The sequence below is a fragment of the Dreissena polymorpha genome, chromosome 15 (genome assembly GCF_020536995.1).
Source record: "Dreissena polymorpha isolate Duluth1 chromosome 15, UMN_Dpol_1.0, whole genome shotgun sequence".
NCBI lineage: Eukaryota > Metazoa > Mollusca > Bivalvia > Myida > Dreissenidae > Dreissena > Dreissena polymorpha.
This window is the reverse complement of record NC_068369.1, coordinates 43,177,370-43,199,516: the sequence shown is the minus strand read 5'-3', so window position 1 is coordinate 43,199,516 and position 22,147 is coordinate 43,177,370. Positions and strand designations below refer to the sequence as shown.

At 34.0% G+C, this 22,147-nt stretch overlaps 2 protein-coding genes across 2 annotated transcripts in view; both read left to right on the top strand.

The window, feature by feature from the left end:
• The window catches only part of LOC127861283 (uncharacterized), a 75,832-nt gene that overhangs the window by 48,990 nt on the left and 4,695 nt on the right, over nucleotides 1-22,147 (top strand). The gene's annotated exons all lie outside the window — the stretch shown is intronic.
• Nucleotides 13,234-20,323, top strand: LOC127861284 (uncharacterized). The gene is made up of 5 exons (XM_052399733.1): nucleotides 13,234-13,359; nucleotides 17,717-17,896; nucleotides 19,163-19,287; nucleotides 19,871-19,976; nucleotides 20,201-20,323. The coding sequence occupies exons 1-5, from the start codon at nucleotides 13,302-13,304 to the stop codon at nucleotides 20,290-20,292; spliced, it is 561 nt and encodes a 186-aa protein (XP_052255693.1). The 5' UTR covers nucleotides 13,234-13,301; the 3' UTR covers nucleotides 20,293-20,323.

Below are 22,147 nucleotides of genomic sequence, written 5' to 3'. Positions count from 1 at the left end.
TTTAAATGAGCTTCCTTATGATGATTTGTTTTCGCTTTTTAAAGCTTTTTATTGTATATACATAAATACATCTTTGCTTGTTTAAATTTTACATAACACATGTAGATAGATTTTGTGATAATAATACATTGTTCAAATGTTAGATACATTTTAGACAACCACATTGTAATGTTAGGTAGTATCTACATTTCTTGTGTAAACGGCGTTTTCCCGTGTGGGTGTTTATATGAAAAACACTATTATCTATGTATTTCAACCCTGTGATACCAAGCTGATCATCATAAAATTCAGGATAAAATGCTCAACCTATTAAAGATATGAGAAACATTTTATGTTTTTTAAAATGTACATGCACACCCGTTTTCAATAGTAAATCGAAGTATGAGCAGATCTTAATTTTAAACTGAGATTCTAGTTTGTCCTTTGAAGTTTAAAGGTCTCTAAAATATTAATACATGAATATGTTATGACTACGCCTAGAATCTTCAGCTTATGATGTCATACGTCTTCATATAACACTCATTTTCTTAAAATTACGCGTTATATCTCTTTTTTCAAAATTGCTCAGGCAAATATTGTATAATCAGTGGTAGGTAAATACAAGGCAGTGAATATATTGGAAGCATTACATGGTTGTTTATTTTCAAGATTGTGTGATGTCACACAATCAACGACTGCGATACACAAAGTATAAACACATACTTTCCTTCAATATTTTAGTTATCATTGACCGTCTGAAAAAATAAAATAAGTGAATTCAATAAATGTGTACCTATGCAAAAATCATTTTTATCAATATATAACTGGGCATATCAAGAATTATTATAAGGTGACGTTTTATGGTTTCCGAATAAACTTTTAAACTGTTTTAACCGACCTCGCTTATCCGCAAACATTAGGAATAACACTAACCAACTGTATACTACCAACACATTTTAGAATACATTTTACAAATACTGATTCGCTTGTTAGGCTGCTTGTAAAACGTAATAACGCGTAACTGCTCTAGTAGGTATGAGTTTACTTCCGCTTTTAGTCAGTTCGAATCTGAAGGAGCGTTAAAAAAAGGAAGTAAAATGCGGCTTTACAAGCTTGCGTGTGTTTTTATACTGGCTACAGTTCAAGTAAATGGTAAATATATGCAATTTTATATTTTCATTTATGTACATTTAAACGAGATTATTTCGTCAAACTTCGTAAATATCGTAAATCTTAAAGGGACCGTCAACGACAAAGGATGAACAAAGAAAAGATCTAAAATACCGTAATTATTTTTACAATTATTAGTTTATATTGATTAAAATATCACGATTGGTATAAAACATTACTTGAAAAAGTTCATATTTCAGTATATTCGGTAATAAAATTTCGCGATGTGAAATCGAAAGTGTGCGCCCATTAATTAAGTGGAAAATAACAACTTGTTAACGCCTAATGGATTTACGGAAGTTATCGAATAGGAAATGTAGCCACACTTTTGTGAAACATCACTGAGACATGAGAGCTTTAAAATATTCATTTCAGAATACGACATAACTCATTTTAATACAACACAAAATTGAGCTATGATTAAAAAGGAGCATTAAAACCCCAGAGCTAAAACCAGGGGACGGTATTCACAAATCTATGGCAGATTCCTTAAAATGAAGAAGTTCCTTAATAACCAAATAAACTCATGAGACTCTAACAGGCGAGACATTCTTGTTTTTATCCACTACCTTTATAACAGAACACCATCTATAGACACAAAATGATAAAAACTAGGATTACCGGTCAACGTAAAGCAAAGGGGGTTAAAGGGGATAGTGTGCGAGCCGAAGTCTTATGTCTCTGGCTAGTTCTTGTTTAGGTATATTTGCATTTCAATGTGTAAAACAATGAAAGGTTAATAAAATGATAAAAAGTATATCATTATGTAGGAAGGCATAATTGTATTTCACACCGAACATTTTATCAGAATTTTCCATTAAATTCAGCTTGAGTTAACATGTCGCTTTGAATTTTTTTCAGAACTTTAGAGTCACTAACACGTAATACTAATATACTATTGTGCCTATGAAGAGTGCGTATTCATTATCCGATTACATTGTTACGGCTTCAGAATAAACTATAACAAACTGTTTTAACCGATTTCGCTTACTTAAAACCATAGCCTAACCTACTTGATATTACCGATACATTTTAAAATCCATTGTGCTAATACTAAGTCGCTGTTTAAGGTGCATGTAAATCGTAATAACGCGTCATTGACCATGCAACTTTGCTATTTAGTCTGAGTTTACTTCCTCATTCATTCATTTTGAATATTTAGGAGCGTAAAGATTTAAGAACGGGGAAAAATGTACCGTTTCAAGCTTGCGTGTATTTTTATACTGACTACAGTATCAGTAAATGGTAAGTATATGTAGTTATACATGAATTTTTAAGTACAGGTAAACATTTCTGTTTTCGTCAAAAGACGTAAATATTTTATGTCTTAAAACTTATTTATATCGATACGATATAGTGGTTTCATCTAAAATCATAATTCTGTCGTATCGAATTGCTAGATAATTACACGGAACGTTCATTAAAAGGTTGTTATTTAATATGTTATTGATTAGGGTCACTAATAAACCTTATATTGATACGAAGTAATGGTTTCATCTAAAAGCGATTTCTGTCGTTCCAAATATTTAGATAATTAAACGGAAAGTAAATAGAGATTGTTGTTTAATATGTTATTGATTAGGGTACCTGATAAGCTAAGTAGCAATTGTTATATAAAGCCCATTTATTTTATAACTCGTTCAAATTTTACCTCGGATGTTTTATAAACTAGTTACCATAAAGTATTCTTAACAGTCAACTTTTATACCTTTTTATGCGAAATGGGATTTTGCATATGTCTTTACGATTTGTAGTTTTGATGGATCGAATTACAAATGCTATTACCGTCTTTATATAGGCATAAAACAACATAAATTACAGTTGCATCAGTCGATAATCAATTTTATAATCACTTCGGGGGCTTTTATCTTAAGGAAGCAACTGATGACAAAAATATATAATATGGGACAGAGCATATCATATCACTACCACAGCTGCATTTAAACCAAAATGGTGTTGTGAAGTATTGTTCTTGAGTATAGTGAGATAAAAATAGTTATCGCTCTACAGTAGGGGTAAGTAGGTGTCTAATATCAGACAATTTTAATAGAAATTCATCTAGGAAGTTTATTCAATCCAAGGGGACATGCGTATACGGGAGCTTCCCAGCTTTAAGTGAGGTTAGTTGGAACTTACTTCCAAGATGGCGTCTTTTAATGTTTTTCGTGAAGGAGTACCGGATATTTTCACCCGGTATTTGCCACTTTATATTTATATTTCTGTTGAATGAATACGTCCTTTCGGCTCGACGGTGTGCGTGCTCTCCTCGTATTTTTGTTTCAATACCGTTGACGTCGGAATAAAAAAGTTATTGAAGCAAAACCGTCCAAAAAGCTGTCGTTTAATTTCGAATATCAGTTTCTCTCATAAAAAAAGTATTTGCGCATGTTTACAGTAAAATATAACATAAATCACGATTATGTTATTATCTCGATTCGTTTTTATGTTTATAAAAATTCATTTAATGCCGTTTCATAACGGTTTAAACTCCTTTTTTGGAACTGACTTCCTTTTAAGCATATTTTGGTACATGACTTCCAAATGACAAACAGTTCTTTCCTATGTTAGAAGGTTTTAAACGAAATAACTGTCGTGAATGATTTGGTGCGAAAGTTTTGGAAAACATTTTCTCTTTAGAGATCAAGAGTTTAGGTCGTCGTGGTGTAATGGATATGGTGTCCGCCTAGCGACCGGGAGGTCACGGGTTCGATCCCCATCGTGGCAGCGTTCTTTAGATCTCCCCAAAAGACACCAATTTCTGGTTCTGGGCCCAGGTAACGGACTCGAGATCGTTTATAAGCCTTAGTCTTTCGATGCAATCGAGCTAAAATAAATAGGTTTAAACCTCTGCAATTCGCCCCATAGGTAACATATAAATATACGTATACTGAAGAATGTAGTCCGTTATTTCATATTGCATCCAGATATTGCATTCGCAAACAAAATAGCTCCGATGAGCGTTCCATCCATGGCAACGTCTTTTCACTGTGGAATTAGCACCCGATTAACACGCAGTCCTCATGGAAGGGTAATACAGCGACAAAATTCGGTTCAATACTGAACTATCTACACTTAACCGATACAGCGCATTAATGTTCTTTCGTTTTAAGAAATAAACCACGTTCGCGACATGGGCTACAAAATGTAATTACCACGCGCTACATTTTTACTGTCAAAGTAAACATCTCAATGTTCTCTGCTCTACCGTTTTTATATGACAATTCGCCCGTGCTTTTCATGCCAGTTTTGAACTTTTCCTTACACATGAAATACATGTTGTGGTTGTCTCTTTCCCAGCAGCTAATTAATTTGCGTTAATGTTTTCAAAAGTAATCAAAACAATCTCGTATATGGCCGTCCTAACAGTAGAACATTATCAACATTTATTTTTGTTCCCATTAAGTCGCTATATGACCTACACTGTGTCGGTGTGACTTAAAATCCAGCAAATAAATTATTTGAATATATATATAATTATATGAATAATAATTGAATCCACATGATGTATAAAAACCTTATGACAACGTGTGTCTTCACGAAATCTCAAATACATATAACACTAAGTCAGAGTAAAAACCTAGGTCACCAGTTCAAATGATAATAAACAAAATTGTATTCATAAACGTTTCGCAGTTATGAACTGGCACGTGCGACAATGACTTGTTTTAAAAAGCAGCATTTACTTTCAATCCCAATAGCTAAATCATATATTACGTTGACAGCCTTTCACCCTTGCTTAATTCCAGCTGTTTTATTAAACAAAGGTGATTGGTTGGCATCACGGTGTATAGTGTTTTTACGACCACAAAATTTGAGCAAAATCGGCCCACCAGTACTTTCAGTTTTTTTATTTAATATTTGTATTAATTGTTCTGTTATTATTTATTATTATTATATGTTTTATCACACACTAAACACTAACATTTGTTGTGCGTTATATAATGCATTTTGACGCTATTGTTTACACAGTGTAATTTTTGCCTGTTTATTTTAACACATATGAACATACTTATGTTATAATATGCCTCAAACGGAATATACTTTGCCTGCTATACGGAATACTATGCTTACTATTTCCAGGTATCAAGACGCCAGTTAAAGACGTTCAGGATGCCAAGATTAAAAAAAGGCGTTACAAAGTGTGTACCGCTCTTGAAAGCAAAAGGAACATGAAAACGCACCAATCAAACAAAAAGGATTACGTCGAAGTACAACGCCAGTTAAACACACAAAACAATCACATATACATGCAATATTAGTTTAATGAAATACAGAAAAGGGTAAAGCCGGTTCGATGCTATTATAAGGTTGGTGAAACCAAATACTACCATTATTGCGATTTGGAATACATGACGCTTGCTTAGAAGGTGCATATCAGTTGATGTTTTTTATTGATTATTTTAAATATTAACTGTTTGTTGAATACAATAACGTTACTGATACATGTGTGTGACTTTGATGTGACACATTTTGGACGACCTTCTTTTTAACAAGTACTGAGTTGTTGAATATATTTTAATCGCAAAAAATGAACTTGTATCGGATATAAAGATTTGTTCAAATGCAATACTGAATATGAATTCAGTAGAAGTGATCAATATATACATGTATATTTTTCTCTTTTATACATATGTGAAAACATATTATTTGAGACTGTTGTATCAGGGAAATAAAATTGGTTCACTTAGTTACGATCTTTCGTTTGTTCTTAACATTGCCTTCTAATCTTAAGTCATGTTAATATGTCAAATGCATAACGAGTTCACTCCGACACAAATGTTTTTTTATTATGTATGTAAGTGCTGAATACACTTTAAAGTATACATGTATGCAGAGACATCGTGGGAAGAAATGACGTAACACAGATAATGGTTTACCATTATTTTAATTTAAAAAAACGAGTGAAACTAGCATCACTACATATACGGAACAAACCGTGTAATTAAGTAGCACTCATAGCAATTATATGTCAGACGTGTTTATGTTGACTCTATATAAAAAATCTACAAACATCAGCTGTACATGTTTTTGTATGGTTCGTGTTTTTTATTTGCAGGTTTAGTCCGGCTCTGTCGAAGGATTCTTTCTTGCATATTCTTCAATTGAACTCATGTGGTCCATGAATGGGGCATGGTATCTCAATCCTCCCCTAATGTCAAATTCCTCATTACATATACTGCAACGAAACATGAACTTATTTTCGCTCTTTAACCTGCATCATCTGAACAGACTGTAAAAGAACGGTTAAACACAAATTCATATCAGAATAAGGTCGACACGCCATAAAAAAACATTAAATAAATTATAATATTACTCAAAGAGCTCATAAACGTTCGATCAGTTCGTACATTAGCCACCCTACAACCCATCTTCTTCAAAATCGGTGAATTTATTCAATTGGTCGGAAGGTTTTTCGTGCATAATTATTATAATTCTACAGTAAGTAATGTGTTAAGAAAACACTTATATTGCACCGCATAACATGCTATAAAACAATAATATTGAAGTACGCATATAAAGTTAATTAAAGATGGATAGGTATTTCATGTCAAGCTCTTTAACATCTTTAACATATGAAAGAGCTGTTTGTCATTTGGATGTCAAGTCCCAAAATGTGCTTTAAAGGAATTCAGTTCCAAAAAGGGGGGTTAAACAAATAACTTTTGCCAATAAATTAATTATCAGAGATAAAACGGCGTCGGGAGAATGAAATAATCATATTTTATTCTTAACGTGTGTCAATACTGTGTTTTTTAGGAGAAAATGATATATGTACATCCAATTTCTCGAACGTGCCGTAAGCAGACAACAGGTTTGCGGACGGTTTTCCTTTAATAACTTTTTTATCCCGACGTCTACGATCTTGAAACAAGAAAACCGAGGGAAGCCGAACACCGTAGAGCCAAAAGGGCGTATTCATATCAAATAAATATAAATACAAAAGGGCTTACCGGGTGAAATATCCGCAAATCCTTCACGGAAAAAAACTACGCCATCTTGGAGGTAAGTTCAAACTAACCTCACTTAAAGCCGGTAAGCTCCTGTATACGCATGCCCCCCTGTCAATCATTTGAAGGGGATTATATTAATAATAATACTGTTTACATTGATTGAATAATTTCAATGATTTAATCGATAAAAATAACGCGTTAAGGGAATATATATCTGGTTTCCCTTGAAATGGACTACTTTATACAAACGACGTCCCAGACACTTACCAGGGCCCAGACTTTGGCCTTTTAAGCGATGATGACAGTCCAGAGTTGTGGATATGACATCATTGACATTACAAAAGAAGTGACAAAATCGTGGCAATAGTAACACCTATACACATCACCGATCTCACTGACCAGCCCACATTCTTTCCCGCCGCATTCAGTCTATTCTTGTTCATAGAGAATGTGCATAGAAATATCACAAGAACCGTTGGGCGGCGTTAAGGAAGAAGTGTATTTCGACCATTTCTACGTACTCTCTGTGACAGCACCACATCCACCCCCAAATATGAAATTCCAAGAAAGCCAAATGGGATGCTTTTAGAATCCGATTCAACAAACTCAGACAAAAGCTTTACAAAGAAGGAAGAAACATCAACAACATAGTGCGATACTTCAACACACGCATCATTCATGCCGCAAAAGAATCGACACATTCGGCATTCGAAAGACATTCTTCGCTCAATACTGGACGCTCGAAACACAGAATTTGCACGACAATCTGACCCATGCAAGAGAGGAAACTGAGGCCATCCAAACCAAGGGAACATCATCCTACTCCAAAGCCCGAAACACAAAGATCAAGCTTGCAAGTTAAGAAAGCGCTAGGGGAAAGGTATTTGAATTGAACATGGAGAGAGACACCACCAAGCAATGGAAACTGAGCAAAGCCGTAAAAGACTATGCAACATGGATCGGGAGATCAACTTTGAAAAAGAATGAAGAACCCAAACAAGAAGAGCAGCTGTAATTATTTGCTAAAGCATACGAAAAGAATACACAAAGGGAAGCAACCTCATTAACTAGGGAACAAGAGATAGAAGTCCAACAGGAAAAAAGAAAACGGACCGGCAAATAAAGTTTCGCACAATGAAGAAAAGAGATCACAACAAAAGAAGTGAAGCTGGCTAGTAAACAACTGAAGAAAAGGCCCGGATGTCACCATTTAAAATCATCCAAAACTTCGACAATATAGCCCTCCATGGACTGTTGGATATAGTCAATGCCAGCTGTTGCAGGAAGGAGGCCAGGATGACTCCTGTCCTAAAGAAAGGAAATAACAACCCATGGTGCTATAACATCATGCAGTGGTACATGTAGATAGATAGCATCATAGCGGTAGACCAAACCGGTTTAAGAAGTAACAAAAGTACAAAAGACCAGACAACACACCTTGCCTTTTTAAACGTAAGACGCATTCCGGGATATGACGGAGACTCTTGCTGCCTTCATAGATCTACAGAAAGACTTCGAGAATGAATAGCGGACGGGCTCCTCGTTAAGCTTTTCTTTCGTGGAATCTAATGCTAGTCTTACCTGCACAACCTGTGTGTCGGAGACGGTCTTTGCGGGAAAAATAATTGCTGTGATAAAGGGTCCACAAGGAGGAGTTTTGTAACCCACTTTGTTTATTCTCATTAACGACATCTTATCAGAACTACCGAAGGGAGTACAAGCAACCATGTTCGCAGATGACCTAGTGTTCCAGTAAACATAAGATTATGCAACAACTGTTAAATACCGATTGCTGGTGTTGAACAACATCACACCTTTGGATGCCAAATGAGTTACCATTAGCAAGGTGAAATCTTCAGCAATCTTTTTACAAACAGTCTTACTTCGAGGTCACAATTCCACAAAAGAATGACTTGGAAACAACAGGTCAGAGCGAAAACGTAAAAGCCTGACACTTAACATAAGAAAGGCGGCGGCACAGTGATGAGTAAACGAAAAGAAGTCATGAAGACGTTGTACGACGGCACATTCAGACTTCAGTTTAATACAGCTGCAACCCTTGACGGAGGTTTTAAAGTCCCACCAGCAGACTCTGTACAGGTTCCAGAAGCAGGCTGTTCGTGGTATCATCAGTGCAGTGAGATCCATGCCAATAAAAGAGATGGAAAAGACCACTGGCGTTTCTTTGCGACAAAACGAAGGTGAGGAAAAGCCATGAAGCAAATGGTGGGTTCTTTGCGAGTTACCAGAAGCACAAACAAGTTAACAGTCTCAGAAAAAAGACTGAAAAGTTCTAGCTTTGTCTGAAACAAACAAAGCGATGCAGAGGAAGCATCAGGATGAGCTTACGGCAGATTTGTATCAACTGGACCGTACTGAGGATCTTAATAATTAATAAAGCTGTTATTTAATTATAATTTCCACCGTTCAATAATCATATTTGTTGATGTATCACATTGATTTAACCATCCAGCAACCCCCATTGGACTGTGCCACTTGTAAAGATTGCTTTTTAAATCTAATAGTCGTATATAATTTGACATATCACTCAACATGTTTGTTTGCTGTTAAGCTTAAGGCATGAAGTGAAATATTAAACGGATCAAACTTTTATTTCAATTAGATCGGAATTGTGATGTTTGTTTCAACGTGCGTCCATTAATCAGATTAATCAGTACGTTAATCACATGTGGGGCGGAATGATTGTAAATTTGGCACTTTTTAAAGAATAGTTTAATATAAAGTTTTAAAACTTGTTAACTGTTCAATTATTATCGTTTTCATTTATCCTCTGATTTGTTTTCACATGCGAAACGTTTTATTTAACTTAATTTTCTGAACTTGATATTGTTTACTTTAAAAATCTAAATTAATAAGTTAAATATAATGATGCTGTTTGTTTATATCTTATTTGTTTATTAGATAAGGCATACATTGACTGTGTGCTTTTTTGGGGAAAGTAATCCTCAAGCATATACGTAAATTAACATTATATAATTTAGTAGTATATTGTTTTATGTTAGATATGTTAACTGTTTTGTATTATACGTGAGAGTTATTATTTCATGCTGTTCTTTGAAGGCCTCGTAATCTCGATTACTATAGTTTCCGTGTATATTATACTTTGTAATAATACTGTTGTCTTAATGAGCATTATTCGGTCAATACGCAGAGAGATCATGCAACAAATACAGTTAAGTAACTGTGTTAGAGTAATACGCGATACATATCAAATCAAGTAGTTCGTTTCCTCTGATATAGCTTTCAAAGTGATAAATACTTAATTCCTGTCCAGACTATTGTTATTTATAGTGGACAAATCCAATATATTATTAATAATATGCATAGATTTTATATTACCATTTAATGAAATAAAATTAATTATTGCCTTAAAAATAAATCATATTTTTTTAGAGGAAAGATTTCGCGTTGACACTTGAAATAGCAATACATGTAAGGGCAAATAGCTGGAAGAGAAAATGTTCCGTGCTAGAACGTCAGTTTGAAAATGTTATGCGAACAATCACAATTACTCTGCACAAGGAAAGGATTTGTAAAAAAGCATTTAACACGAAACATCAAATGGTCCAAACAGATAACTTAAACACCGCATTCAGTACCACTCACGTTCAACAAGTTTCTTGTGCAACGTCCCTATGTGGATAATATATTACAAGCAGACTAGCACGTTGACTGTGCCGCACTTTGCAGTCATGTTGGAGTTCCAAAAGTGGATTAGGGCCATGAGCTCGTGTACAATAGACTTCAGAGAGACCAGCATGGGGGCAATGGTAATGTTATAAGACAGGAGTGTGTTCAGTTTTGTAATTTGGCCGAACAAGAAGCTAAGGACTATGGCACACTGTCTGATGTGGTCAGGAACAAGTAGACAGCGATTGGAAACTACTGCTACAGCGACATAACAGTAATCAAAAGTTGTTTCAGACTCGTAAATTTTCGTTTTAGTTATGATATTTGTGTGGAAACAGTAATAATAAACATTTACCATGCCCTAAAATAGCCATTATATGCATCTTTTGACGATTTAAAAACCTGAAAATTATATAGCATTGCAACGCGAAACGATTGATATGGAGAGTTCTGTTGCTGTCGTTATATTTTGTGAAACTACGAGGATTGCTTATATAAAGTATAAAATACCGCCTTTATTGTGTCAGCACGGACGCCCGAGTTTTCTAAATGGTAATCTTTTACTCCAGGACTCCAGGGATCGTTGGTTCGAGCCCTGTTGAGGGTTACTTTTTTTCATTTTTTTTTTATTTTATTCTTGTGTTGTTTTTCTGAAGCTTTTTAGATCAAATGTTTTCATTTTCAATATAAAGCATTTAATGACAAACTTCAATACAAGCCACAATCTGTGAAAAAGCCCCTTTGTTTTGAAAATTCAAGGATTTATTTGACTTACTTAATAGCAAAAAAAAACAATTCAGCAGGAAAACATGAAATTAAACTTAATACACAAATTACTTATTATGGACACTTTCTTGTTATTTTTATTGGTTTTAGCTTTCTTATCGTACCGATTACAAATCGCATTAATATTATCTCATTGATGCCTAGTGAACTCTCCCATTCTTCTAAATTGGATGAATTTATGTCAAAAATTAGGGATGTCTAGTATATTTATTTCCCTATTAAGAATATTTCTTACAGAAATTCCTTTAAGCACACAGCGCAGACACTGATGAGACGCCGCATCATGCGGCGTTTCATCTGGGTCAACGCTGTTTGCCAAGGCCTTTTGTCTAGACGCTAGGCATAAGTGGGTTAATTTTAACACATTAAAAGTATATTTTTTGTTGATCTCTGAACATCCAATCCAATATGTCGGTTTTAATACGTGTCTACATTCATAAAGTGTGTTCAATTATACAGATAGTGTTCAATCATTGATAGGAAAACTAAACAATATCTATTTCTTTTTTTTATGAATTTTAAAACCACAGAGCTATCTCCGAAGCCGGTATTCACAAACTCTTTTGTGAAAATGTGATATGATTGTTTTGTGCCCGGGTTCCTTTAATACTATCCACCTAGATGGAGGTTATAATAAATAATAAATTGTAAATGATCGTTTTTAACTCACTTATTTCAACAGTTTATTTCATTTAATTATACAAATTAGGGTATGCAGTCATGTATAATATATCTGTATTATGAGTACAGAGAACTACTGATTACCATGCCAAAGTGGTGGGAAGGTCTCCTCAACTCATAATATTAAATAATGTTTATATAACAAAGTATATAAACTTTATTTAACTACATCAATATACAAATACATGTAGTTACACAATTAAAAAAGTATAATATTGTTCACACCATATTATATATAAACAATAAGTATAATTAATATAAGAAAGAACTTTTGAAAGGGAGAAAATTCCCCCACATGCAGGTTATATCACCCTGTTACACTGAAATTAATAAAAAAAATTAAAGTCGCAATCCATGAAACTCCAAACATTCAATCAGGAGAGAAGTACTTGTTCTTATCCGCTACCTTAATAACAGTCCACCAACTATTAACATAGAGTGATACAAACATGGGAGTATTGCTTGAGAACAGCTAATGCAACGCTTTGGGAGATTAAACCAGTGTATGTGCGGGACGAAGCCCTTAGTTTCTAACTAGTTCGTGTTTAGGTCTTTTTGTATATATTACTTAATTATGTAAATATTTCTTAAATGATAAATAGTTTATAAGTATGTGAACAGAAAACATTGGATTGCATGCTTAAAATGTCTGAAAGTTCTCCTTAAATACAGCTTAATGTAAGATATTCCTTAGGAGCTTGTGAATACGCCCGTCACAGTACAAAACATTAAACATGCTTGCAACGAGGTCTATCACAGTTTATGAACGTTCAATAAACGTTTAATACTAATGCAATGATGTAAACCAATTTAAATCATCGATGAATAAATATTTATATAAGAATAGTTATTAGTCGATGCTATTGAATTTGCTTCCTTATCAACTATATCAAACTGCTTTAACCAACCTCATGTATCCGCAAACTTAGTTTATGCTACCCACTAATTTAGAATACATTGTGAAAATAATATTTGGTTAGATAAGCTTTATGTAAATCGTATTTACGGGTAACTACGTCAGTCGGTCTGAGTTAACTTCCTCATTCAGTCGGAGGGATTATTTCGGTGCGTAAAGAACGGAAAATGATGTGGCTTTATAGGGTTGTGCTTGCTTTTATATTGGCTACAGTAACAGTAAATGGTAATTATTAGCTTTATATAAGTATTAATGTACAGATTAAAAATCTGATTTCGTAAAAAGACGTAAAAATCGTATGTTTTTAACATTGAGATTGATTTGATATACTGTGTCATCTAAACTAACCACCATGTCGTACCAACTTGTTAGATAAGTAAACAGAAAGATAATTAAGAGGTTGTTATTTTATTTCTCGTGATTATGGCAACTAATAAACCTGTATATTGTTACATCAAGTCCGTATATTTGATAAGTCGTGTATATATTTGCCTCGGATGATTTATTGAGGTATAAGCATAAAATTTTCATAGTCAACGCTTAAACTAACCGTCTTTACATAAACATAAACACCTTTAATCTGCCGTTGAAAAAGCAGGTTATACATTTTATAAACTGTTCGAGGGCCTTTATTTCTGACAATTGACTGATTACCAACAATTAGGTATGAGAAAACGGACACCATGTAACACAAACAACAATATTAAAACCATTATATATGTGTTTAGTAGTTTTCTCGGGCATAATTACATATCGATTAATAATGATCATGGCTCGACAGTAGGTGAAACTAGGCCTTACATCAGATATTCTAAAATAGAAATTCAACTAGGAAATTTATTCGATCATATGAAGGGGATTACATGTATAGTATCGTAACAAAAAACAGTTGTTTAACAATTGTAAGGCCAGACTAGGAAGTTTTATAGTTTCATAAGGAAGTGATTTGTTAAAATCGCTTGAGTATTTTCACCAATGTAATTGATTAAAATCTCGCGTGAAGAAAATAATTGGCATAGGACATAAAATCAGTATCAAAGCATTTAATAAAAGGCATCATTGTTTAAGTATCTGGTATTTTTCCCCTAAAATGTTTTTCAGTATTACACGAGAATAATTTTATGGACAGCAAGCCACAAGTAAATTGTGAAGCCAGACTTTTAAAATTTCTTACCATCAGAGAAATAAATAAGGTATGAAGATCGGCTGAATGTCTGTGTTAACCCAGTTATGCCTAGCGTTAAGAAAAAAGACATTGGCAAACAGCTAGACCCAGATAAGACGCCGCATGATGCGGCGTCTCATCAGGGTCTGCGCTGTTTGCTTGAGGAAATTTCTTTAAGAAATTTTCTAAATATATAAATAAGCATACTAGACATCCCTAATTTTGGAAATAAATTGATCAAATTAAGAAAGATGGGATAGTCCACTAGGCATCAACCATTAAGCGATTCCTCACGATTCCAGATTCAATAAGTATATGCGAGGACATGCACAAATTTGCATACCTCTTAACACTATTGGTTTGGTTAATATAAGGTTATTGCAAGTTCATTGGTTTAAATTATCGAAGATACCAAAAACGATTGTAAAGTTAAAAGTTATTGTAATGAATTTAGTAAAACTGACTCAAAACTCAACTTTAAATACCAAAAGGCACATCAAATAAGGGATCGTCAAGTAAGTAGATAATAATAACTGTTTAACGTCTAATGTCTATACGGAAGTTATTTAATGGGAACTGTAGCCACACTTTCGTGTATCATCACCGACACATGATCTCTAGTGTATTATTGCAGCATACGACATAACTTATTTTGTGACAAAACGATTGGGCTATAATTCTTTAACGTCAAATATCAAAACATAGTATATGTATGCACATTACGATGAAAAACAAACTCGAAAAAACACAAGCCGAGAGGGGCGGTCATTCTATTAAAATTCGCAGTTAAAAGAATCAGAAACACTCTCAAATGGGGATAAGAGATATACCGTGGCAAAACACGAAACACCTAACCCAACTGACCAGCCCTTATTCTACTCACGCCGCTGGAATTTTACCACCACAAGCCTTTTCTTGTGCTTAGATGATTTGACAAGAAATATCAACAAAACTGTAACTCGGCAATATGGACGAAGTAACCATCGACCAGTTATACTTACTCTCTGTGTCATCACCATCTCAAGCTCTTGTTTCTCCCAAAGACGAAATGTCAAGAAGCCTAATGGAATACATTACGCATCCGAATCCAATAAGTTACCAAAAATAACACAGAAGAAAGAAACATTAATAACATAGTTTGATACTTCAATACGCGCATCATCAAGAACGCAAAAGAAACGATATATAGAGGAAGACAAATTCTCCTAACACAAAAAGTACAAAATCTTCACGACAACCAAACCCAAACTAGAGAGGATGCTTAGACCAACTTCAGAAAAGCAATGTCGTAAACAAGGCAAACAATCAAGCTGGAAACTACACGTAAGCACAGGGTGAAAAGACATTTAAACAAAACGTAAAGAGAGACACCACCAAGTTATTGAAACTGAACTTAATAGACGACAGCGAAAGCAAAATGGATTTGAAGATCGACTTGGTAGAAAAATGACGAACCAAAAGAAGGATAGCAGCCGTAATCATTTGCTCAAGCGCACGCACAAGGAGGCAAAAACCTCAGGAACAAGGGAACTTGAGAAAGAAAAGAAGTCCAGCAGAAAGAAAAAATATGTACCGACGAAGAAAGTTGCGGTTATTAAGCCATCGCAAAAGAGATCGCACGAAAAGAAGTGCACAAGGCTACAAAAAAACTAAAGAAAATGCCCTGACGTCACCATTGAAAACCATCCAAAAGTGCGGTAATACAGCTTCAGGAAATGTTGGACATTTTGATTGTCAGCTGGTCGCAGGACAGAGACCAGGATTACTCCTGTCCTAAACAACAGAAATAACAAGTCAAAATTCCTGAGCTAGTGTCCTATTATCAGGGAAAGCCGCATGTTGAAGACCATGGAGAAAACAGAGCATGCAGTGGTACCTTGAGATAGAGAGAATCAAAGCAGCAGAGCAACCCGGTTTAAGAAGATACAAATGTACGGAAGCCAAACAACACACCTGGCATAGGTTATAGCATACGCATACCGGACAAAGAAGCTTCCTTAATATACATACAGAAAGACTTCGATGGATATCCTATGCAACATCTACAATTGGACGAAGTCTAACCAAATTAATCAGAGAGCTCGTGTGTGTCAGTAAACGATCTCCATGTGAATAAAAAAATGCTGCGCGAAGGGGTTTAACAAGAACGAGTTTCGCAAACTACCCTGTTTATACTCTTCATTAGCGACATCATATACGAACTACCGAAGGGAGTATAAAAAGCCCCGTACGCAGATTACCTTGTACTGTGATGTACAGAAGAGTTTCCAAATACCGCAGCATTCGGAATGAAGTTGTTGTTTGTACATGGTATCAACTGAGCTTGCCAACTGATGCGTAACCGTCAACAATGAAAAATCATCAGCTATCATTTGAAAACTTTCCACTTTTCACCAAATTTTAGTTTGATATACTTCGCTCACGTTCGAATACCAAAAACTCTAACTTTGAGGCCACATTCGATAAAAGAACGAATTCGAAACAACCGATTGAAAAGCCAGAAACTGGAGGCAACAAAAAAGCAATTCTTTAAACGGGGAACCATGGCACATTATGACTCCCCTGTAAAACGCCTTCAAATGTCGGCTTCAAAGTCCGGCCTACATACCCTTTACCGATTCCAGAACCAAGCTTTGAGTATTATCATCGGTGCTATAAGATTAATGCCAAGAATACTTTTGGGAATAAAACATGGGCGTTTCTCCGCTAGAAAAAAGAAGTCAATTCGGATTCATGAAGCATTCCACAAATGCTTGGTTCTCAGAGGTTTAATTGAAGCGCACCAGAGTAAACATCTTTGGAAAAGAAACGCAAACAAGTTTAAACAAATGTTGAAACAGTTGGAAACAGATAATTAAAAAGTTAAATAAACTTACACTTTTATTTCAGCAATATGGTATGATTTTATGTGATAGCAAAGAGAAAATCGAGAACATTCGCGAAAGTCCATTTGCAGAAAGCGAAACTAGTTGAAATGCATGTCAATATAAAATTATTTGATAAATGTATGGCAATCTAACAACATATTTCCTGTCAAACAAAAAATAAAATCAATTGTAAAAGCTCGTCATATGTTTCTTGACCCACATAAATATTGTTCCGTACAGTATGTTCAAAGTTTGTATACTTAACAATTCTTTTGTTGTTATTTTCAAAACTTCTACCAGACAAATAACATCAAGCAGATTCTTAAGCGGCAACATTCTTTATTTTCTAAAGATAATTTACACTTCGTTACTAATAATACATGAACATTGTTTGTGTTTTATTGTTTGATATTTATGAAACTGAAATTTTAAATTTTAGATTTCATGCAAATTAGACCTTGATATTGATTATCAAGTACATATCGTAACGTATGTGTAATGTTTCGGGAAACGACATAACTGGTAAAAGCAACTTTTGTTTTTGTTTCAGGAAATTACATTGTCAGCAATAGTTCGACGCAATGGGATATGGTAACGTGCAAGCTGGCAGAACCAAATCTGACTTACAACATAACAAATTATAAAGTTGACCGAACAATTGTGGAACATTTACACGGAAGTGATGTTTGGATCGGATATCAGCTCGCAAAGATGCCGTTTCTATTCATAGGTGATTTTTCCCAAATTTTTTTTACTGATATGCATCTAAAACTGTCTTTCAAACGAACAATATCTTGCGATATACTTCGCATTTCTATTATACCTATAACACCATTATACTAAAAACCGCAAAATAAGGAATAATAATAAAATAATACCTATAATTTCTACTATTAAAAGTATTTTCATGTACATTTGCGTATATGGTGTTACTTCACATGTCTTTGTTTGCAGTTGCACAAGATCATTAGATACATTCATTTTTTCTAGAATATTGATACATAGTCCCAGTACAATAATGAATATACCGAGAGAAAAAACTTGCCTACCTAGAGTTGCTTAAAGGGGCCTTTTCACGTTTGGGTAAATTGAAAAAAATTGAAAAAAATCTTTCGGATTAGCAAATTTCCGTTTTAGTTAGGATATTTGTGAGGAAAACGGTTATACTGAACATTAACCATGCTCCAAAATAGCCATTATATGCATCTTTTGACGATTTAAAAACCAGAAAATTATAAAGCGTTGCATCGCGAAACAAATTAATAATTTGGAGAGTTTTGTTGTTGTTGTTATATTTTGGGAAACTACGAGGATTGCTTATATAAGGTATAACATGCATCTGGTATTGTATACGGAAGGATGGTCGAGTGGTCGAAGTCGTAGACTTTTTACTCCAGCACTCCAGGAGACAGTGGTTCGAGTCCTGCTGAGGGTTACCTTTTTTTCTTTTTGTAATTTTATTCTTGATTTTTACTGGAGCGTTTTATGTCCAATGTTTACATTTTTCAATATAAATCATATAATGACAAACTTCAAAACATGCCTAAATCTGTGAAAAGACCCCTTTAATGGAACAAACTAAATATAATGTAATCGTTTTCATTCATTGTTGAAAACAAAAAAAACTGTAAAGTCGATGACCCTCGATTAAAAAAGTATATGCTGGCTAAATTGCACAAACAAGTACTTATTTTACAGTATACATGACTTATTTGAAGTACTAATATTCTGAGTGTAATCGTAAAGCTACGTGAATCTCATCGGACTACTTGTTAAGAGTACTTCATTTTTATTTGTAATAAGGCAGCGTACAAGATATTGAAAAATTATGTTTAATGGAAAATTAACATGAATGTTGTCCTTAAGCTGTAAATACGCTTGCTCAATATTGCAAATGTATATTAGCTTATAGTTAATTTTTTATCATATAAGAACTATTATTTAATTTATTGTAGTGTATCCAATGCTTTGTTACACTTTAATATCACTCAAATAGGTTGCGGAAGATCGAATACCGGAAAAACATACAAACTCACGACTATCGGTGATTGTTTTCATATCTGTGATGGTGGAACATTCGGAATAAAAACTAACCGCGGTGAAGATATTTTATCGAACAATGTGAGTACATATGGTGAGCATTTATGTTGATATGATTTTAACCTCCTCTGCATGGCTGCTTGATTTAGAAACAATTAACACTAGTGGTGGTATGTTAACATGGATGTATCAAAGTGTCCATACAAACTCAGCGAGACTTACAGATCCCGAATTAATTATGTCACTCGAATGTGAACTCACAACCAATAACCATATGCACATCATCGCACAACCAGTGTATGTTCAATTGCCATTTAAAAGATCATATTAGGTAACAATGTTGAATTTAATAGATTTTGTACATGATGAAACGCATGTCGCACACGTTCTATTATTGGTATGTAATTTATATGAAGCCACGTTGATATTTATTTGACGATGCCGTGATTTACAGTAAAATTATATAGTGTATGTCATTTAATTTAATCTACCCGTTGATAATCATTTCTACGCCCCAATCGCAACGTTGAAATTAAAGTTTACAATAACAAAATATGCAAGATGTGTATATTATTAACCTGGGCGCTTGTTACTTATATTTGGTATTCATATAATGTTGTTATGATAAAGTTATGTGTCAATTCAGTGTAATTTTTTTCCACAGACTACCAAAGAATGTAAATGCGTAACATCTCCTGATCCTTACAATGGGACTCAACACGGATTTTGTGACGTAAATGATCGTTTTGCACTATTCATTCCGATTAATGGTAAGTAACTCTTCTAATTATATAGCAAAATTGTCAGCAAAGTATGTATATGATATAAGTGATATACAGTTGCGGCACTCGAAATGTTCATTTTAATATCCACTGACCCACAAACCCGATAACCATACAAGGTTAAACTTTATACAGCGTAAATAATAGTGACGCTATATCATATACCATGTTGAGCAATGTTTTAACTAGTTATTGTTTTCATATACTTACAGAAATTTGTTTGTGTCCTACAGACGGTTTAAGAACACTCGCTCATGAAGAACGGATGTATGATACCAAATGCGACGTTGATCTTGTAGAGTAAACTTGGCCTTTATAACCTAATGAATACGTGCAAAAAAATCACTGTATGACTAACGTTTCTTCTTTGTAGTATATTCCTCTTAATAGGTCAAACGTTGTGAAAAGCGAAGGAAAGATAACGCCATTCGACATTGTATGAACATTCATAATAACATATATGTTTCATACATATCCTTAATCTTGTAGTTAAACTCAAAAGTTGATATCTGAATTTCCACCGAGCTGAGTATTGTGCAAATATTCCTCCTTTAGATTGATTCAGACCATAAACTTAAACAGCAACTTATAAGACACCAAATTGAGCATGATGGTAAAAAAATCCGACAAAGATCATAGTTTAGTCAGAATATTGACTTAAGTATGTTTGTGATAGAAAATTTGTGTTTCCCGAAGGCAATTGGTGTCTCCAATTTAAATAATCAGCCATTCAAGCAATCTATCATCACAAGACATAAAAGCAGTTCATTTTACTGATTTTGATACTTAACCTAATTGTTTACGCTTTAATTTTGAAAAATGTTTATGGTCCTGATTAATATCAAAATCATGATGTCATATTTAGTTTAATATTTTTAACATCTTGATTTAAAATCCAGGGCTAATTCATGCGAAGCCAGACAATGTCAGCGGTCAACTTTGATATCTCGGTGTGACTTTGATATATTATGTTGTACATTCTTGTAAAACTTAATTTCCTGTGTTGAAGGGGTAAAAATGTCTATTGATACAAACTTGTTATATTCTTCTTGGCAAAACAGGTTGGTACATCTTCAGTGTTTCAAATTTTTTATTTTCTCTCTACTGTGACAAATATTAACCAGATAAAGTACCATTACAAATTGAGAAGTTTGAGAAGGAATATGTACATATTCTTATAGCAGAGATTTGGGATTGTTTATGAGCTGATCCGCATTCTCAATACTCGGCTAAGGGGATACTCAAATCTTATCTCCTTAGTTGAGCAGCAACAAAGAAACGGAAATGGCCATTATGCTGGAATCTGGCACTGATCTGAAAACATAATTTATTCAATTACCGTTGCGATGCATATGTATGCGTCCTTACGGCCGTTAATTAAATCGCAATTTAACCGTTAAAAAACAATGTTTACTCTAATTATCTCGTTAAACTCGTGCAAATCATAAAATACCAAAACGAGTTCAAATATTGGAAATTATTCAAGCATATAATTCATGCTAATTGAGTTTACGAGTTCATTGATTCCAAAGGTTCAAGTTCAGTGTTAACGAGCTTGCTTGTCGATATTAGGCTGCAACCGACCTTTTTATGTGAATGTATTAAAATGCCGTTTCAATTAATAATTTGTTTATACTCTTTATGTAGAAGCGATTTCAATCGATTTAACACATACTAGTATGGCCGCGATAAACTCGTGCAAATAGTGCACGAACAAAACCGAATGCAAACACACTATACAATCCAGCCGCATACTTTATCCTGAGGTCAAATTATGAAATACTTCACAGCATTGGTGATATAATTCATTATAGTTTTCTTACAAGCCTGACTAAGGACAAATTTTGTAATTAATGTATTTTTAAATTGCGGAAATTGCTGCATTTTTAGCACGAATCTAAACATAAAAATGAGAAATTGACATTTCTATCGGGTTTTTTTTCGATATCTTTTTTGTTGTCTTTGATTTCTTATTACTAAGAATGTTAGAAGCATATGTTCCAAATGGCATTATCATGAAGCTGCAAGCTGATAACGCATGTGTTTATTGATATTAAACAATATATTTTATATTATTAACGCTGAAATATAATGCATTCTATTATATATTCAATATATACAAGTCGTATATATTTGTTTAATGCAAATTTGCCGTATTA